This window comes from Camelus bactrianus, chromosome 19 (genome assembly GCF_048773025.1).
Source record: "Camelus bactrianus isolate YW-2024 breed Bactrian camel chromosome 19, ASM4877302v1, whole genome shotgun sequence".
Classification (NCBI taxonomy): domain Eukaryota; kingdom Metazoa; phylum Chordata; class Mammalia; order Artiodactyla; family Camelidae; genus Camelus; species Camelus bactrianus.
Genome location: NC_133557.1, coordinates 7,757,682 through 7,783,834, shown reverse-complemented (window position 1 = coordinate 7,783,834; position 26,153 = coordinate 7,757,682). Strand labels below are relative to the sequence as shown.

Sequence of the window (26,153 nt, the reverse complement as noted above, 5' to 3'; positions counted from 1 at the left end):
GTTAAGACAGTTCTGTCCAGACACACACACAATTCCATAACCAATCAGAATGTAATTACCACTGTGAAACAGGAACACATGTGTTCACTTACATAATATGTTTATATGCTAACCTAAGAGGAAGAAAATAAAATTATATGTATACCACAATTATAAAAAAGCATCTACTTAAAAGACCAGAACAAAGTTCACAAAATTTGTAACAGTTACATGGAGTTAGTGAGATTATGGGTGAACTGCTAACCAATTTTCCTTGTTGTTATATTAATTCCAAAGTATATACATAAAAAAAAATCACCTGTTAGTAGTGAGAATCAATGGCACTGACTGAGGTAAGATGGGCTTAAGATGGCTGAACCATATGAAAAAGTATCTGTGAACTACTCCAGTGCCTTGGGATACAAGGCCCCTCCCCTGCAGTAAAGAGGAAAAGAAAAGCCTGCCATGGGCATTATTTTTTTCTGGGAGAAGCTGTTTCAAGTCCCACTGCCCTAGAAAGGGTAACTTTCCAGCGCACAGAGAAAAGTGGTGAGAAGCTGCCAGTCCAAAAGGGCCTTCTGAGGACCCAGCACTAATCAAGTAACAACTGTGCATTTATTATATAGAAGGTAGACTGAATCATTCCAGAAGACAAACACACATCAAGGTGTGTCTCCTTCTGGTGGCTGGGAGAAAATCGCTTTCTGTGTACTTCAGCACACCACACCCTGAGGGCTGGTGGTGGTCCTCAGCATGTACCTGTGCTCCATGTAGCAGCTCAGGGGCTCCACGCACACTGTGATGGCACCAATGGTGAAGGAGGACTTGACATTTGAGTCTGGATGGGTCTGCAGGGCCTGGATGACATCAATAACATCTGTGTAGCTGGGGAAAGAGGAGGAAAGATGAGTTCACTGGTTGGGGCTATAGAGCAGGGGAAGCAGGGAGTGCTTGCTGAGCGGCTGAGCGAGCAAGGGTGGAACAAAACCAAAACAGGGAGCCTGCAACTGGATTCCTTGGGGTCACCCCACTTCGTGACTTGGAGCCCCTGGAGTTCACCGTGTTTCTGTATTCTGAGTCCCATGAGACCTAACTGGGCAAGACTGAGAGGAAAATGCCCACTCCCCACCCGCCTGAGGGAAGCCTGCAGTGACCCTGGGGCTCTGAGGGCGGGATTAGGTGTCTTTAGGCCTCTTTTCTAATCCAGGTAGGAGCCCCTGCGCTGGTCTGTTTTCTTTAATCGCTCTTTCCTCTCCTTCCATCTCATAGAACTGCATATGCAGGCAGGAAAAAGAGGATCAGATACCTCTCCAGGTCAGTAGATGCTTGTCGAACACCAATTGCATTCATATCTCCTGCCTGGAACTCCCTCCAAACGCCAGACTTCCAGAGCCAATTTGATATTTTTCACTTAGAACTTAATATGTTCATGATCCAACTCCCCCAAGGGAGGAGGCCTTGTCCTTCTCAGAAGAAGAGACTTCACTCTTTCCAGCTGCCAGGCCAAAAGATTTGTTTGGAGTCTTCTTTGACTCCATTTTCTCTCAATTTTCAAAATACAGCTACGCTCATACTCCAAGGTTACCACCGGGTCTAAACTGCTACCGTCTCCTGCCTATATCACCCCCCACAGCTTCCTTCCAAATCTCTCTGTAGTCGTGTTTAATGGACTTACTGCTCATGGTTAAGTGCCCCGACCCTGCTCCTTGGCATCACGTTTCCCCCTCTTCTAAAATGAAGTGTTTGGGGGCTTTTTATTGTCCATGTTTGGTATGAGCTGTAGAGTCTCTCATTTATTAGGGTAAAGAGAAATGAAAGATTTATAAGCCAATCCAGAAGATTTTGGTTATTTTAATGCAATAGATTTCCCTTAGAGAGGGTGGCTGGGGAATTCCCAAATTTTCAAAGTGTCCTTTAATCTTTACTGATTTTAATGGAAAAAAGTTAGAGTGAAGAACAGGCTCCAGGCTCCTTGGTGAGGCCAGGGCATCTGGGTGATGCATCTGGGCACTGCAGCCAGGAGCCACGGAGGCAGAGAGGAGGCCTGTAGTGTCACTCTACTTGTTATGGGGGACCCTGCTAAGGCCCTTCCTCCCTCCCCAGCCCCTGCCCCATAACCATCCTGGGCACGGCCTCTGGACAGCAGGAGGCAGCCCTCATCCCAGAGGGAAGCACACTGATCCAGCTGCTGGAGGCCATAACCAGCCACTTTGGCTACACTGTCCTGACTGCATGATGAAAGCAAAAAACTGGCTCTTCATGTTGCCTCTTTCTTGTCAGTATTCTCTTCATTAAAAACAAAAACAAAACAGAAGACAAAAACCCAGCAATGCTTTAACTCTCTTTCCTCTGCAACAACAGATATTCCACACAAGTGTCTTTTGGACTCTCTTTTACATTTGCAATTTAAGCCTACAATTTTGCCTCCTTTTATATTAATGCAATTTTTGTTTTGAGAGATACTTTGTTTTAAATGTATATAACTAAAAGAATGATTTTACAATATTCCAGAGTATAAACAAATATAGCCCTTCGAATCCCTTAAAATTATTTTTTTTAAACTCAGATTTCCAGATTTACTTAGCTGTGTGTATATATTAAGTTCTATACAATTTTGTAACCTGTGTAGGCTCCTAAATGTACCACCACAATCAGATACCGAACAGTTCCTACACCATAAGGCTCCCTTGTGCTGCCCTTTTATAACCACCCTCACCCACCTCCTGCCCCCTCCCCTCATAACTCCTGACAAACTTAATCTGTCCACTATTTCTAAAATGTTATCATTTCAAACTACATTAATTCAATTTTTAAAACAGCAACTAATAGCGCCACTTGATGTCAAAGCTCAGTACCACTGCCCACCTGCGTGTAAGTTGAACACGTGGAACCATCAGGCCACTCTAGGGGCAAAAGAAAACTGCCCCATAGCACAGAATCTTATAAATCAAAGGCCACATTCAAGGAATAAAATTCTCAACCTGAGAAGCCTCTGAAGTGTCCCTACATCAACAGCCTCAACACCAGGCTTAAAGGAGATGGATGTGCTGTAAAAGAGGCTGCCATGTGTTCCCTGCTGAGCCTCAAAAGAATGGGTCTGGCCTGTACGAAAAGTGTCGCAGTGAGCACCAGAGCAGGAAATCCATCTGAGGCTCCTGTGTCCTGGGGTTGTGACTAGGCAAGAGCTGGGCCTATGAACACAAGTGTGGGCTGGCCATGCACAGCCACTGCCGCCCAGAGAAGCCAGGATGGCCGGCATCTCTGCAGACCTGCACAGTCAGAGACAGGGAGCCAGTGATGCTCTCTAAAGTGATGGAAGATGGAAATGACTTCAACTGCAATGTCAAGTGACTAAATTTGACTCCAGGTCCACACTCCCAATGATTCTTAACTCTGGAGAGGGGGCGGGAGGTGACGAAGTGCGGCAGGCCCATTCTTTAGACCATCAGAGGTGATGGAAAACGAGAGGTTTCAAGCCTTCTTATTCTGTGGCTCCCACATCAGCCCACAAGTAGGACAAAGGGGCTGACAGAAGGGAGGCCCAGAGCAGGTGTGAGAAAAAGGTCTTAAGAATAAGAAAGATGGCCAGGCAGGGCACATACTCCCGCCTGCCCTCTGCAGGACCACTGGCCTAGCTTTCCTCCAATTCTCACCAACACACCCAGGAGACTAAACAGGGCTTTGGATGTGGACCTATTCTTTACTGGAAACCATTAGCCAATTGCAAATGCTCATTATTATGAGGACAAAAAACACAGCATAGCACAAAAGCACTTCGTGAGAACTGCCAAAAGCTTCTTAGTCATCAACTATAATGACACCTGTGAAGAGCACAGTCCATGTTTTCCCCACCTGGCACGTTCTCCTCTGGGCCCAGGAGGTGATGTGCCTGCATGATGGGTCTGCTTCCTCCCCAGAAGCTCTCAGAAAAGGTCAAGGGAAGCTCCTTGCAGCCAGGGTCCCCAAGTGGTGGTACACACTCTGTCAAACCTATCCTCACAGGGTGCTCCTTGCCCAACTGGACTGTTCATGCTCCTCACTGAGGGTCCAAGGAAACCCTCCTGGACTAGCCATCCTGTGGATGGTGGGGCTCAAGGCTAGAGTGTGGGGGCTGTCACTGTAACTCCATGGGAGGGAGGACAGAAAAAGACGAAGCTCCCCTGCCTTGCCTGATGGCAAGGGAAGAGAATTAAGGGCCACTACTGTTACAAGAATTATCAAAGCATCTTGCCAAGATAACCTCCCTCTCTACTTTCCCCCCTTTGGGGGTTATTATGATGTTGAAGCCAAATTTAAAGCTTGTGTGTAATCTATACCAGCTACTCTGGAACACAGGATGACAACAGGAATCCATGCTTGCAGAAGGATCTCAGTGTAGCAGACACTTCTCATGAATGTGCTGTTTATTCTGTGCCCCAGGTTAGCCACACATGAAATAACAGTAACGGCGACGTTACCATCCTACCTCAGAAGGTGTCCAGCACTCACCCTTGTAACACCACCAGCAGCCTGGTCTTCTTGCGGATGTAGGCTGACAGGCGGGCAGAGCGGTTCTGTTGGGCCTCCAGGGCACTGGAAAGGTATCTCTGGAAGTGGGCAGCATGAAAACATTCGGAGCCGTCCATGATTTGACGGTATACCATCCACCTGGAAATGGCAAGTGTAACCTCAGCCTGAGGGTCACCTGATGGCCCAAAGTCTCAGCCAGTGGATTTAGATGAGACCAGTACTCCCATAGACACTCTGCCCAGTGAACCCACAAAGGAGAAAACAATACTGGCTCCATTGAAACAGGCAGAGGGCAATGGCTGCATGGGGGGCCCTGTATCCTAAGACCACTACTATTGGAGCTTCTGACAGGAAACACCTTGCCCCAGGGAAAAAGATCAGGTAAGCACATGACCAACAGATTTCAGAGCTGGGGAAGACTCCTGAACAGGCAGTGATCTCCTGAAGGACCATGCAATAAAATGGCTTCAGTCTGGTTCTCAGTAAAACTCCTGCTAAGTATAAGAAATGGGCAGGGTGAAGAATTCAGATTGTTTATAGAACAAAAGCAATGGAAATAAGGGGGACCTGGTCAGGAGGTCTGATATTTTCCTAGTATCTCTCCAAAACTCACCTCCTTAGTCCTCACAATCTTGCACTCTAAACTCCCAAACTTCTAGGCAATTTCAGTCTTCTCAATTCTGCTATATGGCCTCCTGCAGGACGCTTTACTTTGAGGCAGACTGATTAGATATTAAACACCTAGTTCAGTCACCAAGCGTTCTTTAGCAACCTGCCAGCCAAGTGGAAGTGATGGATGAATGATTTCCCCTAAGCCAGCATGTCCCAGTTGCACCTGAACTCACACAGTCCCCTTGTGGTCATGGGAGGATCACATCCACCAGCTCTCAAGTTCTCACCACCCTGGTCCTGAACTGCCCTGCTGACCATGCATGTTCCCAGGCCTCTGAGCACGCTGGTCCTGCTGCTACAGAGCTCTTGCCCAGATATCCAAGGGTTCATTCCTTCATTTCCTCAGGCCTTTGCTTAAATGTCACCTTCCCAGTGAGGCCTTCCCGAGCACCCAATTCAAAACTGGCATCCTTCCCCCAGCCAGGCATACCCTATAGCCTTCTCCGCTTTATTTTTCCAGAGCACTTTTTGCTAGCTAATATACTATTTTCCTTATCTGGTTAACTGTATCTTCCCAAACTAGAAAGTAAGCTCCATGAGGACAGAGATTTTCTAGCCTGTTTTGTTCATTTGTCCCTTATACTTAGAACAGTGCCTGGCATACAGGAAGTGCTCAGTACAAACGTGTTAAATGAATGGACGGATGGATGACCACTGTGCTGACACCCGCTACGTCAGTGCATGCTGAAGTTTTGCCAGTGCCTGGGCCTGCTTCCCCCAAAGCAAAGGCAGCAGCCATACTTACCTGCCATATTCCTTATGCAGAGTGACCAGAAAAGCACAGAGCTCGCTAGCGTGACAGCCTGGGAGGCCAGTTACAATGTTGATAATCACCTACATGAAAGGAAAGTCATGTGGGTTTGTGATTCAATTGAGAAGCAGCACTGTAAAAGGTTAAGAGAACTGACTTCGTGAACCAGGTTCTGTGGGTTTGAATCTCAGCACCAGTATTCCCTAGGTAGGTGGCCTTGGGTTCACAACACAACCTACCTTGTAGGGTGGGTGTGATGATTAACTGAGTTAATATATGTAAACAAAGTGCTTAGAACAATGTCTGGCACATAGCAAATACCATATAAAATGTACTGTCACTACGATACTTTTCATGGAGATGCTGTGACTAGATGAATTAAAATATAATGGAAAATGCTGAGCAAAAAGGAGGTCTGGGGCAAAAATGCCAGAGGCTAAACTGCTGTGGTAAACTCAGCGGAGGAGGGAAGTGGCCCTGGATGTTTCTGTCTGGCTGCCCCAGCCTTCCAAGCAGCATGGCCTGAGAGAAGGAAACAGACTGGGTGGAGGAAGCACTCCTGAACCCTGATGGGGAGAAGAGGAGCCAGGCTAGACTTTCCTAACCTTGGCACACAATTACATGAAAACAGGGCCCTCTTCAGGTAGACATTCCAATGCAACTCAAGAAATTCACTAACAAAGGAGTCAAGTGGTGGAGGGAAAGAACCATGCACCTGCTGAAGGATAATGATGTCCGTGACATAGTATGGCAAAAGCCTCTTTAAGAGTTTTATTTCACAATACACAAGACTCACTAGGACAGGCCTGGTCACAAATAACTTGGATTAAAGCTCAGCTTGGTGGCAGTCATCACTTGAGCTGGTCACACCAGCACAGAGATGGCCACGAATCCCTCTTCTTTTGTGGGAAATAGTTCTCCCTCCTCCCTTTTGACCAGACCCTTATGCTATATGCCTTTCTGCCCCTGCGAGCAGTATTCCATGTATCTGACTTCTTTATCCTCCTCCTATCCCAATTTCCGCATCTTGGTTCCCATTCCTTAGCATCCAGTCTTCAGCCTCTCAAATTCCAGCACATATGCTCACAGCCAGACACCTTCTTAAGGCCAGTCCTATAGCACCATGTTATATAAAATACATATATTAAAATAATATATATTATAAAACATATGAGATATAACATTTTCATTTTTAAACTCCGGTTTAATGAAAAAATGAGGCTCTTAACTGCTTAGTGCTTCTACTCCCTTTTGCAGCTGAGTGTCTTCTAGATTTGCACAGAAATAGATGCCCTCTTAGAGCATATTACAACATATGGTTCTAAAGAAATGGTGGGAGGGGTGAAGAGGAGGGGAGTGTGAGGCAGGAGTAGACTAAAATCCACTCTTGGGAAGACAGTGTTTATAAAGTATGCTGGTGATGCCAGCAAGGCCTGACTGACGAGGCCCTTCCCGTTATTAAGGTCAATGTGTCACCCATTGCCAGGTACATCCTTGTTGCAACCAGAAGGAGCTGATGGCGTAAAAGTACTGGGCAAGAGTTTAAAAACCTGCAGAAGCAATGGGAGGGCACAGCAAAATGCCAGGGTTTCATCATTGCCATGGGGGTAGACTGGAATTAATGGAGACGCCTGTACACAGTCATTGTATACAGCAGGTTTCATGTGTATTATTACATCAGTATCCAGGGAAGTGGGGAGTCTTAAAAAGGGACTCCGCCTGAGCTCCTACTGTTAGAACTGACACTGAAGATCAAGGGCAGGCTATAGGATTATCTTCCCACGAATCCCCAACATATCTGGTGAGCTGCTGTACCTTGTCGTTTTCTACTCTGGGAGTAGGGTTGATTTCAGGTTGTTGCAGCAGGACAGGGAGATGGGTCCTCATCACAGGTTCCCGACTAATGCTGCTGACAGCAAAATGCTGGAGAAACCTAGAAAAACAAAGACAATGCTATTATGTTACCATCACCAGTCTTGCCTAAATGTGCCCACTCACATGAGAAACTTCTTATTTAACTGCTGAAAAAGAAACCTTAGTGATTCTCTCTAGAGAATAAAGCTGTATATGATATGTCACTACTACCTTTTACAATGATCCTTAAGAAGCTATAAAGAAAGAAAAAGAAGCTTAGAAAGGACCAACACTGAAGTTTCTGACATTTCAAAAGCCAGAATTTTAAACATCCATAAACAGAAACGGAGCTCACCCATCCAGTTCTGGGAGTTTGGCTGAGAGTAGCTTTAGAGGACTCCGTTTCTCCCCAGCAGAATTGCTCAGGACAGCGAAGAGCTTCTGCGCATTGGAGTGTCTAGAATATCAAAGGTTCGCAGATTAGAATTCCATCTCCCTACAGCACACACACTTTACATAACTTGTTCTGACATTTTTCAAGCCAAAATCCTGTGACAAGCATCTTACTGACTTAATCAAAATCCAGTATTAATGCAGGATGACTAGTTTACCCACATAGGAGGGTTGACTTGAAACCCTTGGTAATACTACAGGTTTCTGATTCTTGGTGGATTTCATCTCTCCTGACTTCTGTTCCCCAAGGGCACTGGCTACCTGGGAGCTGGCAGCACTGAAATGACGGTCTTGGCCCTTTTAGACGCCAAGACCTCTGTGTTACATAATGTGAGTCAGCCTACAGAGAGAGCAGACACACACAGCTTAGGGAAGCAAGCACAAACCCTGAAGGCAGCCACTTACAATCTCTTTTGTTCCACAGATAATCCATCTTCCTGGATCACTTTTAAAGACAGCCCTGAGTTAGCCTGCTGTTGCCAGGGGGAGAAGACCTAAACAAAACAGAATTTGAGTAAAGAACACTTTAAACCCAACAACAGGATATGGAACCCACATGGGGATTTGATGGTTGCTGAAAATCTAGACTGTCAGTACAGAGAAAAACCATCATAACAAACAAGTTTGTTTCAAAAATAGAGGCCTGAAGCAATTCTGTTCTGTACTTTTCAAAACTAGAATTTCTTTCTGGGTTCCTCTCCCAGGGATTCTGCTCCTTCAGAGGCCAGGAAGCACAGAGGAAAGTATCGAGTGACGCTCTTCTGGCAGCAGGGGCATGTTCTTCCCTGGTGACAGGGCCAGACAGAAAGAGCAGTTCAAACAACTCCTGCCTAGAGGCAGATGGATGGCTGAAGAGGCTGCCTAGAAAGGACAAGCACAAGGAGGTAGGAAGGACCCTCTGGCAGTAAGACAGACACGGATCAGCTCTAGGAGCCACTGTGTAGCCAAGGCCAGCTCTTGTCTCCTCAACGTTCTGAGAATCTGTCCTGGGGGAGGGACTGTCCTCTCACAAGCTGCTGTGATCACACTTTTCCAAGCAAGTCCACCAGTCCTGAGACTGGCCACTCATACGGCTTTGGCTACTGCTTGGTCTCTAAGTGGGTCATACAATTCTTGGTAAGCTCCTCACTCGTGCAATCTGTGCTGAGAGCCTGAGGTGTGCAGCCTGCCAGGTGAGACCACTCACAAGGGCAGGGCCTGTGAACCACAGGGAGGGAGAATTCAGGGTGGGGTAGAGAGCTCTAACCCAGCAGGCAGGGCCCAACAATTCAATAAAGTAGCTAAAAGGGAAATTAGACTAGTGTCCTTGCCATTGAAAGGTGAGGACCTAAAGGAACTGAACAAAAGGATTTTTTGCTTCTGTGAAAAATCTTTTTTGTCCCTTGTAAGTCCTAACTAGACTAAGACCCAAAGGGATTAGAATAAGCCACAAACTACCCCCCTACCAACCCCCCCAACTCTCCCTCTCATCACCTCACTGTTAGCCTTGAGACACTGCCTTATCAACTAAATTGCTAGGAAAAAGAGAGTAGTTGTTTTGCTGAATAAAGACTGATGTTACCTCTGAGTAAAATGTCTGGTATATTTTTGATTTGGGGAAAAGGGCAATCATCAGAAAATTGCTTGATCCATGGAAATGAACTGGGAGATGAGGCAGCAATGAACTTTTGAAATCTATCAGAAGGGCAGCAACAATACTGGTGGAATCCTAAAGAGAAAGAGGGAGCATCAGTGAGAAAAGCCATTTGCACAATACCAGCCCTCACAAGTACTGTCAGAATACATACGGCAAATGTCAGTGCAATTATTTTCACATTATGTCGTTTACTGGGGTCCAATTATAGATGTGTTTGCCAATATCTGGTTTCAGGAGATACAGGAAGTACAGGGCCTTTTCTCCAAAACTAAACAGGTCAACTTTTTCTAGGGTATTAATCCCTTATCAGACATGATTTGCAAATATTTTCTCCCATTCTTTGGACTGTTTTTCACATTCTTGAAAAACATTCTTGTGTCTTCTGATGCATAGAAGTTTTTAATTTTGATGAAGTCCAATTTATATGTATTTTCTTTTGTTGCCTTGCTTTTGGTGTCAAATCAAGAAACTACTGCCTAATCCAAGGACATGAGAATGTATTCCTATGTTTTTTTCTAAGAATTTAATAGTTTTGGCTCTTACATTCAGGCCTATGCTCCATTTTTGAGTTAATTTTTTTTGTATGTGTATAAGGTAGGGGTCTAACTTCATTCATTTGCATGTGGATATCCAGTTTTTTCAGCACTGATTGTTGAAAAGACTGCCCTTTTCTCACTGAATGATCTTGGCACCTTTTTGAAAATCATTGGGCCATATATGCAAGGGTTTCTTTTTAGGCTCTCTATTCTTTTCCATTGGTCTATACATCTGATCTTAGGCCAATAACACACTTTTTTGATTGCTGTAGCTTTACAGTAAGTTTTGAAATCAGTAAATGTGAGTTCTCCAACTTTTTCCTTTTTCAAGATTGTTTTGGCTATTTGGTAGGGGGAATCCCCTGAGATTCCATATGAATTTCAGGACAGGTTTTTTCATTTCTGCAAAAAATGTCATTGGGATTTTAATCAGAACTGCACTGAATCTGTAGACTGCACTGGGCAGGATTATTATCTTAATAATATTAAGTCTGCCAACCAATGAACATGGGACGCCTTACCATTTATTTAGGTCTTTAATATCTTTCAGCAACATTTTGTGGGTTTTCGTGTACAAGTCTTTCAACTCCTTGGTTAAATTTATTGGAATTGTTTTCTTAAGAACTTTTTGGATTATTCAACAATGGGGTAAAAATATACAACTGATTTTATCTGTTTATTTTGTATTCTGCAACTTTGGTGAATTCGTTTATTAATTCTAAGTTGTTTTTTTTTTTTTTTTGGTGTGTGTGTAGAATTTTTAGGAATTTCTACATATAAAATCATGTTATCTGTGAACAGAAATTGTACTTCTTTTTTAAACTGAAGTATAGTTGATTTACGTTTCAGTTGCACAGTAATACACAGATATATATTCTTTTTCAGATTCTTTTCCATTATAGGTTATTACAAGATACTGAATATAGTTCCCTGTGCTATAGAGTAGGATCTTGCTGTTTATCTATTTTATATATAGTGTGTGTATCTGTTAATCCCAAATTCCTAACTTAACCCTCCCACCTCCACTTTCCCCTTTGGTAACTGTAAGTTTGTTTTCTACATCTGTGAGTCTATTTCTGTTTTGTAAATCAGTTCATTTGTATCATTTTTTTAGATTCCATATATAAGTAGTATTATATATCTGGCTTTCTCTGACTTACTTCACCTGGTATGATCATCTCTAGGTCCACCCACGTTGCTATAAAATTTTACTTCTTTCTTTCCAATTTAAATGTCTTTTATTTCTTTTTCTTGCCTAACTGCTCTGGCTAGGACTTCCAATGCTATGTTGAATAGGTGTGGCAAAAGCAAGCATCTTAGAATAAAAGGCTTTTTTAGTATTTAAATTTTCATTATAAAAGTCGTATGTTCATTAAATAAAAATTTGAAACAAATATAAAAATAGAATAGAGAAAAAAGGTTAAAAAAAAAAAGTCAACCCAAGGTCCCATCACCTAACTCCAACTACAGCTAACTATACTTTTCCTTCTAGTCTTTTCTTCCTATTCATTCCCTGATTTGCCTTTTTTAGGTAGTGGGAAATCATATTTACTTTTACAGTTGCATATCTTGTTTTTAAAACTTAATTTACCATTAGCATCTACCATGTTGTTGCAAACTATCTGTAAATATTTTCAGAGACTGCACCCCACCCCTCTTAGCTCACTCCTATGGCTGGACATTCGTATTACATAGTCTACTTCACCTTTTATCTATTCTACTTTTGATCTACTCTTTACTAATTTACTGTTACACATCGTAGAGTAGAGGCTGTATCTGAGGCACTTCCATTTATCTGTTAACTAACCTCATGCCCTCTGAACACTCATGACTTGGCACTCGGAGTTTTCATGTTGATAGAGCTCTTCACAGAAATGAAATAACAACTCATTTTTTTTAACTGCCAAAACGGTTTCCCTGTTCTGTGTTTTTGCCTTTTAATTCCCTTCTGAAATACTTTTTAGTTTTAAATTATTAGTCTGATAAATTTTATGCCATATCCATACAATGGAATACTACTCATTAATAAGCAATAAAAAGGAACGAACTATTGATACACACAACAACACAGATGAATCTAAAAATCATTATGCTGAGTGAAAAATGCCAGGCTCAAAAGGGTAGAGAATGTATGATGTCCATTTATATAACACTGTAGAAAATGCAAACTAATCTACAGTGACAGAAAGCTAATAAGTGGCTGCCTGAAATCAGAAGTAGGGGAAAAGATGACCCAATAATGGGCATTAGAAAACTTTTTGGAGGTAACAAAAATCTGTATCTTGGCTGTGCTGGTGGTTTCACGAGTGTATACATCTTTCAAAGCTTTAAATGAATGCAGTTGACTATATGTATGTATGTATTTATTTATAATATATTTCATTTAATTGAATATATCCAAAATATTATTTTAAATGTAATCAGATAAAGAAGTATTATGAGATATTTTACATTTTTTTGTGGTATAGTTGATGTACAATATTGTATGTTTCTAGTGTACACAATTTTTAAGGGTTACACTCCATTTATAGTTACTATAAAATACTGGCTATATTCCCTATATTGTACAATATATCCTTGTAACTTGTTAATTTAAAGTATATTTCAGTAAATTATCAGCAAAAAATTAAAAACTCCTTAAGTGGTCAAATTTGACAACCTTCTTCTTTAGAATTTCTTGTATAATTTCTAAACTTAGAAAATCTTCCTGGCCCTAAAAATTTAACAAATATTCACTATTATAGTCTTCTTAACTGGACTTACCATGGTGATCACTTGACAATACACACATGTCTAAGAGATCAGACCTTAAAAGTTCTCATCATAAGAACAATAATTTGTAACTATATTCATCTTTCTACTTGAGAAATTTTAAAATACTTAATTTTAATTTACTAGAAGTTTATTTTGATTTTTGATATGAGGTAAAAATTCATTTTCCCTCAGATTAGGTAACTTATCATCCCAGCACTTGAGATTCATCCTCTTTTCCCTGATGTTGGAAGCTTTCACCTAACAGGGCCATTTAATCTGCCTTGCTGGTCTCCCTGCATTTTTGAATAGCCTTTAAGAAAGCAGGTTCTATGTGGAAGAAAGAATTCTTTCTGAATTGTCACAGCACTAGTTTTCGGAGCCACTAGACCAAACCACTTCACCTGGTCTCTGTCCTGGCTCCCGAACAAGCCGGTTCTGAGGCTGAGAGATCAGGCAGGGATGGAGCGCCTGCCCTCTGCTCTGGTGTCACAGGGTGATAAGCTGTGCCCTGGCCAGAGGGTACAGGCTGGGGAAATTCATAGTTATCCTCCTCCCCAAAGGGGAGAGGGGGAGTGTTGATGCAGACTGGTGAAGTTAAAGGATGTTTCTGGGAGCGAAACTTTCATAGAGCTGGAGGGTATGTGAGGGGGTGGGGCTAAGCCCTCATGGGGAAAATGAACCATTTCTTTTCCTCTCTGGCTAATTTTTAATTCTTTCCCATGCTGAGTAAGTGGAACTCCCATCAATGTCACAGGAAGCTGCTTCTTTCCAGTTCCTAAGTGGGTGAGCTTTTGTGTCCCTGGGTGGGAGGGCATCTGTGAGGGGCTATTGGAGGCCACCTGCAGCCTGCTCTCTGGTTCTCTTCGGGATAAGTTAATTGGGCATAGTTAGTACCGGCCCTTGGCCCAGAAGCCCCTTCTTGTTAAGCCCTTTACAGAGCAGAGAGGCGGATAAGGCCCACAAGAGCCTCTCCATGGCCTCCTTGCCTGCCTTCCTCAAAGACAATGCTGGTTCCTAACATCGTGCCCTGTGGTGGTAGAGGTGGGGACAGGGAGTTATTTGATTTTCCCCTCAAAAGTGTGAGCATCTTTCTGAACACCAAAGCCATGAACCATAAAAAACCTACCCCATCATAGAACAAAATGGAATTCATGTGATCCTTGGAAATGATGATACTTCCGTGATGACGGTGGGAAAACAGAAGGCCACTAGAGAAGAAATGCACTTTCCCTGGAAGGAAAAGACAGCTTGTCAGAGGCTAGGGGGCCGGATTCTGGGGACAGGATCACAACGTTCTTCTTGCAGGTACCAGGGCTAGAGTGGGAACTAGAGACCCTCTGCAGTGCTTATGTTACATGATTTTTTTGCTGAGTCCCACACTCTGAGAAAGCCAATGTACCCTCCTAGGGCCTCAGAAAGAAATGAGGCATCAGATATAATCTTTGCATAAGAATTAGAAAAAGAAACAAGTGAATAAGTTATCAGCCGATGCAGAGAGGCAAAATTCACATTCATTTCTGGGTGTCTTCCAGGGAAATACACTACAACAGACTCCGGGTATGTCTGCCCCATTACTGAGTTTATATATGCTCCTTTCCACTATTTTGGCAGAAGCTGGCTCAGCTATGAAGAGATCATATCTCTCACTTAAGGCCCAAGAAAGAGCACTATGTCCTGAGCTGGAGGACTGGTGAAGGGTGCCAGCAAAGGGACACATGTGGTAGGCAGTACGTGGGTTCTACAGACACCGGAGGTCACTATTCTGCAGTTCTCAAAAGCAAGATGGGTGTGATGTAGACACTGAGTGTGGGTTCCTTGGGCAAAGATTAGGTCTAAGAAGAATTGCTTGTCTCCTGGGTGGTCAAGGTCACAGAGCAGCCCAGTATGGGCCCCAGGGAGTAGATCACAGAAACGATGAACAACTGAGGTGACAAGTTTTAAGGCTGAGCCTGGGCTTGCTTTGGGGACCCAAATGAAGCACCCAGGGTACCCATAAGACACCTAGGTGAAGCTGCTCTCTGGAACTGGTCCAAGCTGGATCCTTCCTGTTCCTGTAATAGCCTTTCTTTCCATGTTTTCACATATAGAGAAGAGATAAAGTAGTTCTTGGAGCTCAAGACACAGGGTTGGGGAACACTGTCAATATCTTAAGGCAGAGGACGGGAGACCAAGAAGAGGGACTGATTCCTTGAGCTGTAGCTCAAAAAACGTGGCCCCAAAGCTCTGGAGGTGGTAATGACAAGAAAACCAAAGTCCAAGGTGAGGAATCCTGGAGACTCCAAGTTCTGAAGGCTTCCTGAGGAGGTGGGGTTTCAGGAGGCAGAGAAGGGCCTAGTGAGTCTGTGTGCTTGTGTGGGTGTGTTAATGGGGGTGGGTGGGAAGAAGTGGGGGAGGCAGAGGTAGATTTTAGGTACAAGAGGAAGGTTTGAAGCCTGAATATCAATGCAAGAACTAGATGACTAATCAGAGGGAACTAATGCCAACCTTGCCAGCCAGCCCAGTTCAAGGCATCCAAAGGTTCAAGTCCTGTAAGTCTCCCACTCCCTAACAAGTGAAGCCTAGCCACCCGTCCCCACAGCCATGCCCTCTGGCTCTCCTGACCGGAGGCATATCATGCCCCAGCTTCACGCAGCACCAGCTGCAAGTTCCTCAGTGTTGTCCCCAGACCACTGCCTCCTATGCTGGCACAATTATTTTCATTCCCTTATGAGACTAAGTCCCTCCTTTCCTTCACTGCTCACATCTACTGACCTCTTAATTATGCCACAACACTTCAAACAGCTTCTGAATGCACTCACAGTCTTCTCTTCCAAAGCCATCTTTCCCATTCCCTCTGAGAGAGACCAGGGGGCTGAGCCATTCCATGCTATGGCCTTGCTGCTCCTCAATCCCAGCTCTGTAGCAGTAAAGCAGAACCCAGAACATCTTCACGTCCGAAATCTTCAGCTCCAGAACCTACTTTCTGACTACCGCATCCTATCATCCTTTCAATACTATCTCATTCCCAAAACCTCATCCTCTGACATCACTGAGTCTTCAAAGCCTTCGGTTCCCCTATTTTTCCCTATTGCTCAGAGAATTTTGACTTTCTTCTCATCCACATCCAGGGCAGATCCCCAGGGACAAGACATATTTTCCTATCTCTGCTTTGTCAGGGAAAGGGATGTGAACAGACTGCACTCAGTATATACTAAGCACCAGGCATGTCATACATTACAGTTTCCCATCTTTGCAACAACTACATGAGGCAGTATTATCCTTAGAGGACTGATGAGGAAACTCAAGCTTAAAGAGATCTTCCCCAAAGTCACAGAACTACTTGGTGGTGGAGCCAAATCCAGACACAGGTTTTTCTGATGCCAGGGCACTGCATCACGCTAGCCACTGGTTCTCTTACTCTTTTCTCTTCACCTCTGTTCTCTCCACAGCCCATCTGTGACTAATTTGACAAAATGCCTTCTCTGCTTCCTCAACCTCAACAAGCCCACAGTGCTGTCTGGCAGTCCCACCACTGCTGTCTTCCGTCTCCTTCCACAAACTCCTCCAGGGTCCAGCCAACATCCTCAACACACGCCTAACACTGCAACTTCATAAACTCCAGCCACAAGATGACTCTACCTACTATCTGCAGAGAAAGGCAGGATCAATAGGTGTTATGAGGTAGAAACTGCTCCCCTACCTACTGCTTAGTACCTGGACCCTTCCATGTCCTGGAGTCACTGTCCACCTGTGTACCTCCAATGTGAAGTTTCTCAGGAACAAGCACCACTCAAAGGCCTCCTGGACAAACCTCAAAATCATTCCAATGCTTCCAAAAAAGAGCACAGATCTGAGAGTTGTAGTCACTGGGAAGACAGGAAAAGAGGTGGATAAAGGGGCCATCTTCAGTACTTTCTCTTCCTCTAGACTCCAAAGCCTCAAAACCAAACGGAAAAGAGGAAGACAGAAATTCCCGAAGCAGTGCTGCAAAAGCACTTGCTATGGGGCCTGGCCCAGGTGCACAAGAGCTGATTTCAGTGCTGGTGCAGAGTGACTGCTCTGTGTGGCTGCTACCCTCCAGCTTGGCTCTGGGAACATAACTCTGTCATTATTCTCCTGAGAGTAAGACACATAAGATAACTGGAAGTCATGACTTTAGTGACTCACTGGGTGGCCCAGTGCTAGTGCCCTGGTCTCTTAGATACTAATCCACTTCAAGTGGTAACACTTTCAGTGTTTGTTCTGGATTCAGGACTGTCAAACTGTGGTCTGATGGGACATGCTTTTGCAGGGGTTTCTCAGTGACTAGGGGAGCCAACTCCTGAAGAGATCTCCCTGGCTCCTTGCCTAATTCCTTGCTTGATGTGCTCTGTTATTCCTTCTCTATTCTGTGAGTCTAAAAAACCAAGGTAAGAGGAAGTTCTCCCTCACTACCTAAGAAGCAGTAGGGGACTACAGCAGGGCTCTGGCTTTGACCTCTGCATCCCCAGGAGTCTAACAGGAGAGGGAGGAGCTCTCAGGGCAAAACAAAACATCAAATGTTAATGAAGAATTTGGTTTTTCCTTCTTTACACAACTGGCTATACAAATAAAAATCCTCCAATGGCCCAGCCTGTGTCAACTGGGAACATTATCACTGCTGGGGAAATATTATGATGCAATGGCTGGGTAATCTTCATTGTGTGTGTGTGTGTGACAGTATGTGAAATATCCACATACGGTTTAAAGAAAAACATCAAAACAACAAACCCTGATGCCTGTACATGCAGCACTCAGCCCAAGAAATCAAATATTGCTAGTACCTGTGAAGCCTCCTGAATGTCCTTCCTCAAAGGCCCTCTTTTCTTCCACCCAGAGGGAACCAACATCCTGAATTCTATACAGTTTTACCATACTTCAGTGTATCTACAGACTATACATACTGTAGTCTTGCCTGTTTTACTTATTAAGAGTATAAATGTACTCTTAATACACGTGTTCTGCTGTGACTTGCTTACTTCTGTCAACATCCTGTTCCTGAGTCATCCACTCTGCAGACAACATGCAGCCACAGGTAATATGCATGCTGTAGGTATGTGCTGTGTGATTCAATCATGTTCAGCACTTCAGAGAACCTTCTCTTTTCAAGTATTCCTCAACAGTTTCATATAGACACAAGGGAACACATGAGAGGGTGAGGAATGAAGGCAGCAGACAGCAGATGGCCACTGCCTGGGCCTTCCCATCACAGGAAGGTGAAGCTCACCCTGGAGTTCTCAGGGTGCGTCCACTATTCCATGTGGCAGTGGGAATAGCATCCCTGCTCCTCACTGCTAAATAATCTCTGCCTGATGGAAAAAATACTCCAGAATCTGTAAACCACTACAGGGAGAATGAAGGAGCTGCCAGAGTGCCAACCATTCACTGAGGCCTGCAGGAAATGGTAGATATATGGTCAACTGATATTCAACAAAGGTGCAAGGACAAGTTAAAGGAGAAAGGAGAATCTTCTTAACAAATGGAGCTAGAAAAACTGGATAGCCTCATGTAAAGCAATGAACATCAACCCATACCTTGCACTAGACATTCAGAAGCCCACACCCACCAGCCACAGTGGAAAACCTCATACTTCACAGGGATGGCAGGCAGAGTTCTCAGAAGGATTTTGCCTTAGTACCGGGGTAAAATTAGCCCTAATTTAACTGCTGCCCTGTCTGCTGCCTAACAAAGCTTAAAACAAAGGTTCAGGTGATAAGCCCAGAAGAGAAATATAAGAATTATTACAACTGCATCCTATATGTTCAAGACTAGAGAAAAGAATGAACCATGTTAACCTGGGACATGAAAGATGTAAAAAATATCTAAATCCAACTTCTGGAGGTGAAAAATACAATGTCTGAGAAGAAAAATATACGGGATCAGAGTAATGACATTAGACAACTGCTGTGAGTTGAGCTTGTCCATGGTACTGCTGTCCCAGCATCCCTTCTGTTTGGCCAAACGGCCTGCAGGGGCCTTAAACTGACACTGGCTCCCTCATGGAAGCACATGCCCTAGAGTCACAAGCAAATGTAAGTTCCTGCTATGACTTCCCCAGCAGCCCTTGTCATCAACAGTCTCTCTTGCCTCCTACTGTCTTCCCCTTGTGTGCCCCCTATATACGACCCCCATGGAGCTTACCAAAACCCCTCTTTTTGGTTTAAATTGACCAATATGGCCTTAGCCTGGGAAATCAAAGTGCTCCATCCACGAACTCTAATAAAGGCACGTACCCTAGGTCCTGCCTGCACCTTGCCTTGACTTTCCCATGTGGCCCCTCAAGGCTTGCCATGTACTTCCTGCAGGACCTATGAGTAATAAACGTCTCTATCTCAATTTCTTTTGTTCAAATTGGCTCACCATCCAGCACCCTGTGCTCCATTTAACAAATGTTAATTTAACAAACTTATAACAATGCAGAACAAACGATTAGTAAATCAGAACACATAGAAACTATGTAAAATAAAACACAAAAAGAAAAAAGACTAAAAATAATTGTACAGCGCATCAGGGAGCTGTAGGACAACTTTAGGCAGCCAAATATATGTAACTGTAGTCCCTGAATGCGATGGGAAAAAAACTAAAGAAATAATGGCCAAAAAATTTCCAATTTGAGAAAAACTATAAATCCACTGATCCAAGAAGCTAAATGAATCCCAAGCATAAGCAACATGAAGAAAACCACACCAAGTCACACAAAGATTAAACTGCTTAAAATCTGTAGTAAGAGAAAAGAAAATCTTAAAAGCAGCTGGAATGAAAAGGTATCTTACATAGAAAGGAACAAAGGTAAGAAAGGCAGTAGATTTCTGCTCAGAAAATAATGTGAGTGAGCGAGACAGTGGAGTGAAGCAACATCTCTGAAGAACACAAAGAAAGAAATGGTCAATCAACAATTCTTTACCCAGTGAAAATATCTTTCAAAAGTCCTGAGAGCTAGGACTTCCAAAATGGCTGTAAGGAGCTGGAAAATCCTCTCCCCAGAAAGCAGCCAAAAAACTGGACTGACTGTCAAATACAACGAGTTAAGAACTCTGGAAATGGACCAAAGTTGTACAACAAAACTGAGAAACACTGGAGGAATTCTACGGAAGCTTGGTAAGCATAGTGGAAATCTGTGTTTTAGCTTGGGGCTATTCACATTACCTCCCCTCCAACTCTGTGGTGCAGAAGTCTTATGAGGGAGAGGGGCAGGCCTGTCGGAGAGGTTGAGTTTACTTGGGGCAAAGCACAGAAAATTCTATACCTAGGGATACCAAAAACCAAAGCATGTACACATCTATCAAAACTCATCAAACTGTACACTGCAATAAGTGTAGTTTACTATACAGAAATTATACCACAATAAAGTTGTTTAAAAAATTCTTAAAAACAAAACAAAACCAAAGCAAAGTGGCAAATATTCAGGAAAGACCAACAAGCCAGAGACCTCAATGCTGGTTGCTGCAACCAGCCAGAAATGTAACAGGAAAATCAGAAGATTGAGGCAATAGATGACAATTATGTCTTTACATACAGCAAGAAAGATGTGTTGTAAGGCATCTTTCTGGTGTCATGTGCCCCAGGAGACTTGTACAAGAATGCTCATGACAGTACTGTCTGCAAGAGCAGAAAACTATAAATAACCCAAATGTCTACCAAGAATCAAAAGGATAAACAGCACATTTTCATGCAAAGCAATCCTATGGAATTGTGAAAATGAATGAACTATATGCCTACACACAACTATCTGGATGAATCTTAGGACCAGAATATTGAACAAAAAAAGCAAGTCCCAGAATAACACAATGGAGTATGAGTCTACCTGTATTAAATTCAAAAAGAAGACACTGTTTAGGGATATGTGGTAAAACTATGAAGCAGGCTGCTGAGAATTAGTATTGGGCAGCCTGCCTGACCACGATCAGCAGGGTGGGGAAGAGAAGGGCACATAAAGGACATAGATGAATGGCAAGCTGCATAACAAAATGTCTCGTGACAGCAGAAGTCCCTAACTGGGGAAGGGAAGATTCCAGAGCTGGAAACATTTCAAGAAAAAGGAACTCTACTCTACCCACAAGTAGTTCGCTGGGCTATCCCTGGACTGAAAATCGGAAGACCTGCACTATCCTTAGATGTTACCACTAACTTGCACTGGGGCTGTAGATATGAAGATCAATCAAGATAATGCATGCTGGTGAGCTTTTTAAATGCCTTCAGGAGATGAGAGCAGATAAACCTCAGTCTCAACTAGAGACAGATTCACTTAGACCCAAACATTTAAGCCTCAGGATCTCCCACCTGCCCAAGCACCCTTCCAAGGCCCAGAGAAGACACCTAACCATTTTGTATGTGTTATTTTTCCTTAAGAAAGCCCCAAAGTGGTATAAATTTCAAACCCCATAAAACTGACCTGATCCCCAAAGTGGTAAAATACTTAACACACAGCCAGATAACACTCCTGTTTAAATTCTATGCTCCTATTCAATCTTCCTGTCTCAGGAAACCGTCTCCTAATTCAAACTACATTTTCCTTAGGAACTAAGAAAGTATGAGATCTAAGCTTTTAAGTGTGTGACTAACAAGGCCCCAGAAATCCCTGGCTATGTCCTTTATTCTTGTGTAGAGATCTCAGGATTACTGAATCTTGCTGGATAACTTAATACAGTATAAGATTATTTTTCTAACAAGGTGCTTTGCTAAGAAAGTGCAGACTAATTTTGGCAAATTTCCTTGCTAAATATTATAACTGGCTCAACTGTGATGGAGCACAACCACCTCTGTGTTGTGTCTACAAGGTGATTTTAAAATATTATGTAATCTTGCCCCAAGGCTGGGGGTACTGTCACATATTCCCCTGTCTTCAGCAAATGTTCCTAACTTCCTGATCTTCTGTGTCAGGATCTGGAGAGGCAGAAATGCAGGGGCCATAGCACAGGCATGATAACAAATGCTACAACAAATGCTGTGCAGCATTTTGTGGACTGAAAACCAGAACCCCTTGTGCTTTGTCCTCTATGTCAATGGGGGAGCAGAAGCTGAACCAGTAATCTGAGAACAGAGAGGAATTTCCCACCAGAGAGAATATTTTCAAAAAGAACAAATTATCCAGAGAGGGAATTTGCTTAGCAGAGGTTGAGGAATTTGTGGAGTAAGTCATAACTCCTCCTCTATAAAAAAGGCTGTATCTAACAGTGAAAAACAGGACTCATAAGAAAATATTATTTTGAGGAAGCCAAAAAGGAGCATGGAATGAATCCCCAGGAAATCCATGTAAGACCAACAGGGTTCTTGAGATTTTCATATCAGCAGAAATACTGCCAGCTTAGACTGAAAGGGACAGAAAGAATAGAAAATGAAAGGAGACCACTGGATCCCCAAAATTTCACAGGCAAGAAGCAGGCTGATAAAACTCATGGGCTACAAAGTGCCATCTTCATGAAAAGGAAGGATGACAGAGGTATAAGACACAAACCTAGAGGGCAGACTCATCAGCCCAGAGAGCAAAACTAAGGGTTTAGAGGGCAGAACCGAGAGCCCAGGAGGCAGAGGTAAGGGTCATGGGGGACTATTCCCAGACCTGAAACCTAATCCAAGAACTGGAGTTTCAGCTTAGCTGAATTTCAAAGCTGCCCTGAGCTGGGTACTCCTTTTTATCTTCCATTTTCCCCCTTTTGAATCTGAATGTCTGTAACTGTTATCCTCTGCCAGTCCTACCTTGTATGTTGGGAGGGCTGTGGTAGATGACTTGGTTCTAACTTCACAGGTCCACAGGTGGAGAGGAATTGTGTTGAGGAGCTGTACTTAATGAATTATGCACCAAAGCCTCACCTACACCTGATTTCAATAATGCTGATGATGAGATTTTGGAGTTTTGAGCTGGTAGGATTTAAGACCCTGAACTGTTACCATAGGGAATGAGGATCTTGGGTGATTGTGGGTGATTCTATTTTGCATGGGGTAACTGTGGGGGCCAGAGGGCAGACTGTGGTAAGACAGCCCCCATGCTCTTCATCCCCTTATGTTACTCCTGTGTTCATGTAACATCATATGTTAAGAGGTAGATTATTTGAGTGGGCCTCCTCTAATCACATGAGCCCTTTATAAGTTTTCTCTTACTATACAACGTTATACGAACACAGGAGTAACATAAGGGGATGGAGGTCACGGGGGCTACCTTACCATAATCAACCCTCTGATGATGAAGCGGGTCACAGGGTGAGGAGCTCTGGGAGAAGCTAAAAGTGGTCCCAGCTGATAGCCAGCAACAGATCAGGGCCCTCAGTCCTACAGCCTGAAGGAACTGGCCCCTGCCAACAACCTGGATGAGACTGAGAGCAGATTCTTCCCCAGAGTCTCCGGATACGAGCCTAGTCTGGCTAATGCCTTGACTTCAGTCCTACGAGACCCTAGACATGAATCTAGCCAAGTGTGCCTGGACTTCTGACCCGCAGAACTGTGAGATAATAAACGGATGTTGTTTTAAGTTACCAAATTTGTGGTAAGTTGTTACAGCAATAAAAAAACTAATCCGGATTTTACTGTGGTCCACAGAATCTATTTCTGGACATGTTGTTACTGTAGTCCATTCTGAGAACAATCCTCAGGCAGCAACAAGAGGACCAAGTGCAGTTCTGGGGCCAGTCTTTCCTAGCACAAGTTTCCTCATCTGCAAAATGGGTGGATCAAAGAAGAAAAGCTGTAAGAAAACATTTCTACACTAACAACTCTTTTCAAATATCAGATGTATCATTAATCACAACACCCATGAGGATTACCTGCAAAAGAGGGACCCAGACAGAGTCAGGAATAGAAAAGTCAGAGCTGCTCACCTTCCTCAGGCAAAGACCATGGATTACTGGAATAAAGATATGCTCCTTCTCCTCTCGTTAGCAGAGCGCCCAGGAAACAGTCATCCCCCTTTGAAAAACAAACACAAAGAGCAGGTGATTTACAGCATAAGCATTCATAGAATTAAGTCTTGCCTAAGTCTGTCGATCTACAAAAGCTCCTAAGTCAGCCTCAGATACACCCAACCTCTTTCACGGCCTTTGGCATTGCTTGGCTCTTTGCCATGTTACTAGCATCTGTGACTTGTGCTGAGAAAAAGAACGTTATGGTCCTCTCTGAGTCTAGGTACCAAGGTCTACAAGGCTTATTCATATTCCAGTGGAATTATATCCTCTGATAACAGAAGCACCTTCTCCTTGGTCTAAAGCCTTAACTTCTCAGCTCTACACTTCTAGGCCAACCTGAGGTCTGCTTTTAAAACTACTGGGAGATTCTGGAAAAAAAACACCTAAAGGTATAAATGGTAGAAAGAATCCCTGTAACTGTAAACCCAATACATGGTTATTTCTAGAGCTCTGCTAGGAAGGGGAAGAATACAAACAGGAATTGAGACAAGGAGGTTCAGATCCTTTATTTTAGCAGTAATATGAAATATTTTAAATTGTTTTTATAAATTATTTACATTTCACTTTGATATAATGTTAGTATTAAGAATAAGAAGGCTGCTTACCATCACCGCTTGCTGGGTTTTCTCAGACAATTTTACTTCACTGTCTTCTACCTGTGTCCAAAATGAGTGCAAATTTTCAGTTTACTACCTCAAGGGCAAAACTCTGCTAGGTCTCCCCTGTGTTCGCGTATTTCCAAGAGAGCAGTCCCTCCACCACATCCAGTGTTCTCAGGCCCTGACAGCTGGCAGAGCTGGCTACTGGTCACCAAGGCTCAGAGCCCCAGGCCACGCTAGGCTCTCTCACAGGGACCTGAAATCCAGCTAAATGAGCCTATGATACGTGGAGACAGTATGTTAGTCTCCACTTACGTTTCACTTCAGAGAAAACCATTTTTAGAGGTGAAGGAAACAGAACATACTAAAATGTCTGAATGTATTCTCGTTTAAACATGTTCACATCAGAGGGTGACTCTTGATCTTCTCTATTCATGTCAGAACTGCAGAAACAGAATATAAACATTCTGAAATAGGTCCTTAGACCATTACTAGACTCAATGCTGTCAAACTTTGTGTCCCAAGGCACCAGAGTTTCAGACCAAGTCCCACAGATGAAGATGGGGCCTTTCTACATGTACAGACATGGCTGTAAAAACTCAGCAGCAACCATTCTGACCAGAAAAGGGAGCATGTGATCCACTCCTCACTTTCTGTGTGACCTTGGACAGGTTGGTCAATTTCTAAGCTTCAGTCTCCTCATCTGTAAAATGAGAGTGTTAATTTCTTCCTTGCACAATTTAATAGGGACCCAGATTATTTAGTTTCTTTCTTTTTGGAACTTTTCCAAGATTATGAGAGTTAAAGAAACTAGATTTGTCTGTATAAACAGACGGAGCTGAGATAAAAACTTCTATTCCTGAATAGCAGCTAGGTCAGGATCTGACATCCCACCAGGAACCTAGGGAAGAGGGTCTTCCTCAAATGTTTCCCACAATTTCTCCACGTTTACTTCCGCTTCACCTGATGAATGACACTAACCAGCCAGGAGCAGAATCTGGGTATGGCGGCTGTCAGGATTATGGATCTGGTTTCTGTGGTAACAGTGCCATCTGTAGGAAGACCACAGACACGTTGGTTACCACCTACCACCTGAGCATAATAGTACCTTGCAGCCCCAGCCTGCTAATGTCCTTCCCCTTCTCAGGAGTGAAGGATCCTCTTATTAGTATACAGAGCTGATGCCTTCCTCATCTGGGGATAGGCAGTCTAATGAGGGAATGGAGAAAGGTTTCCCCATGTGATTAACTCTATTTTTTTTTTATGACAAATAGAAACACACATTTAAATGAAGAGTCCTTTTAATCTATCAAGGTAGTCAGGTATATATATTAATTTTTATCAAGGTAGTCAGGTGTATAAAACACCAAACAAAACATCATCAGGCTCATCCTACTAGCACTAGGTATCATCATTCTCCAGAATTTTTTGTTAACATAATGGTTAAAAAAGTGGATCTAATTATTGTTTCAAATTGCTGACTACTAGTAAAGCATATTCACCCCCTGACCCCACAGG

At 43.3% G+C, this 26,153-nt stretch overlaps 1 protein-coding gene across 2 annotated transcripts in view; it reads right to left on the bottom strand.

Annotated features, from left to right (window-relative positions):
* DNAAF9 (dynein axonemal assembly factor 9) overlaps nucleotides 1-26,153 on the bottom strand; it is a 107,948-nt gene that overhangs the window by 25,012 nt on the left and 56,783 nt on the right. For both annotated transcript variants that reach the window (XM_074346995.1, XM_074346996.1), the window contains exons 18-28: nucleotides 25,617-25,687; nucleotides 24,642-24,692; nucleotides 23,953-24,040; nucleotides 14,271-14,374; nucleotides 9,780-9,926; nucleotides 8,624-8,712; nucleotides 8,121-8,222; nucleotides 7,727-7,844; nucleotides 5,906-5,994; nucleotides 4,468-4,626; nucleotides 739-864 (exon numbers count right to left, since the gene is read on the bottom strand). In XM_074346995.1, the coding sequence (XP_074203096.1) occupies nucleotides 739-864; nucleotides 4,468-4,626; nucleotides 5,906-5,994; nucleotides 7,727-7,844; nucleotides 8,121-8,222; nucleotides 8,624-8,712; nucleotides 9,780-9,926; nucleotides 14,271-14,374; nucleotides 23,953-24,040; nucleotides 24,642-24,692; nucleotides 25,617-25,687 (1,144 nt within the window). The remainder of the gene's footprint in view (nucleotides 1-738; nucleotides 865-4,467; nucleotides 4,627-5,905; nucleotides 5,995-7,726; nucleotides 7,845-8,120; nucleotides 8,223-8,623; nucleotides 8,713-9,779; nucleotides 9,927-14,270; nucleotides 14,375-23,952; nucleotides 24,041-24,641; nucleotides 24,693-25,616; nucleotides 25,688-26,153) is intronic.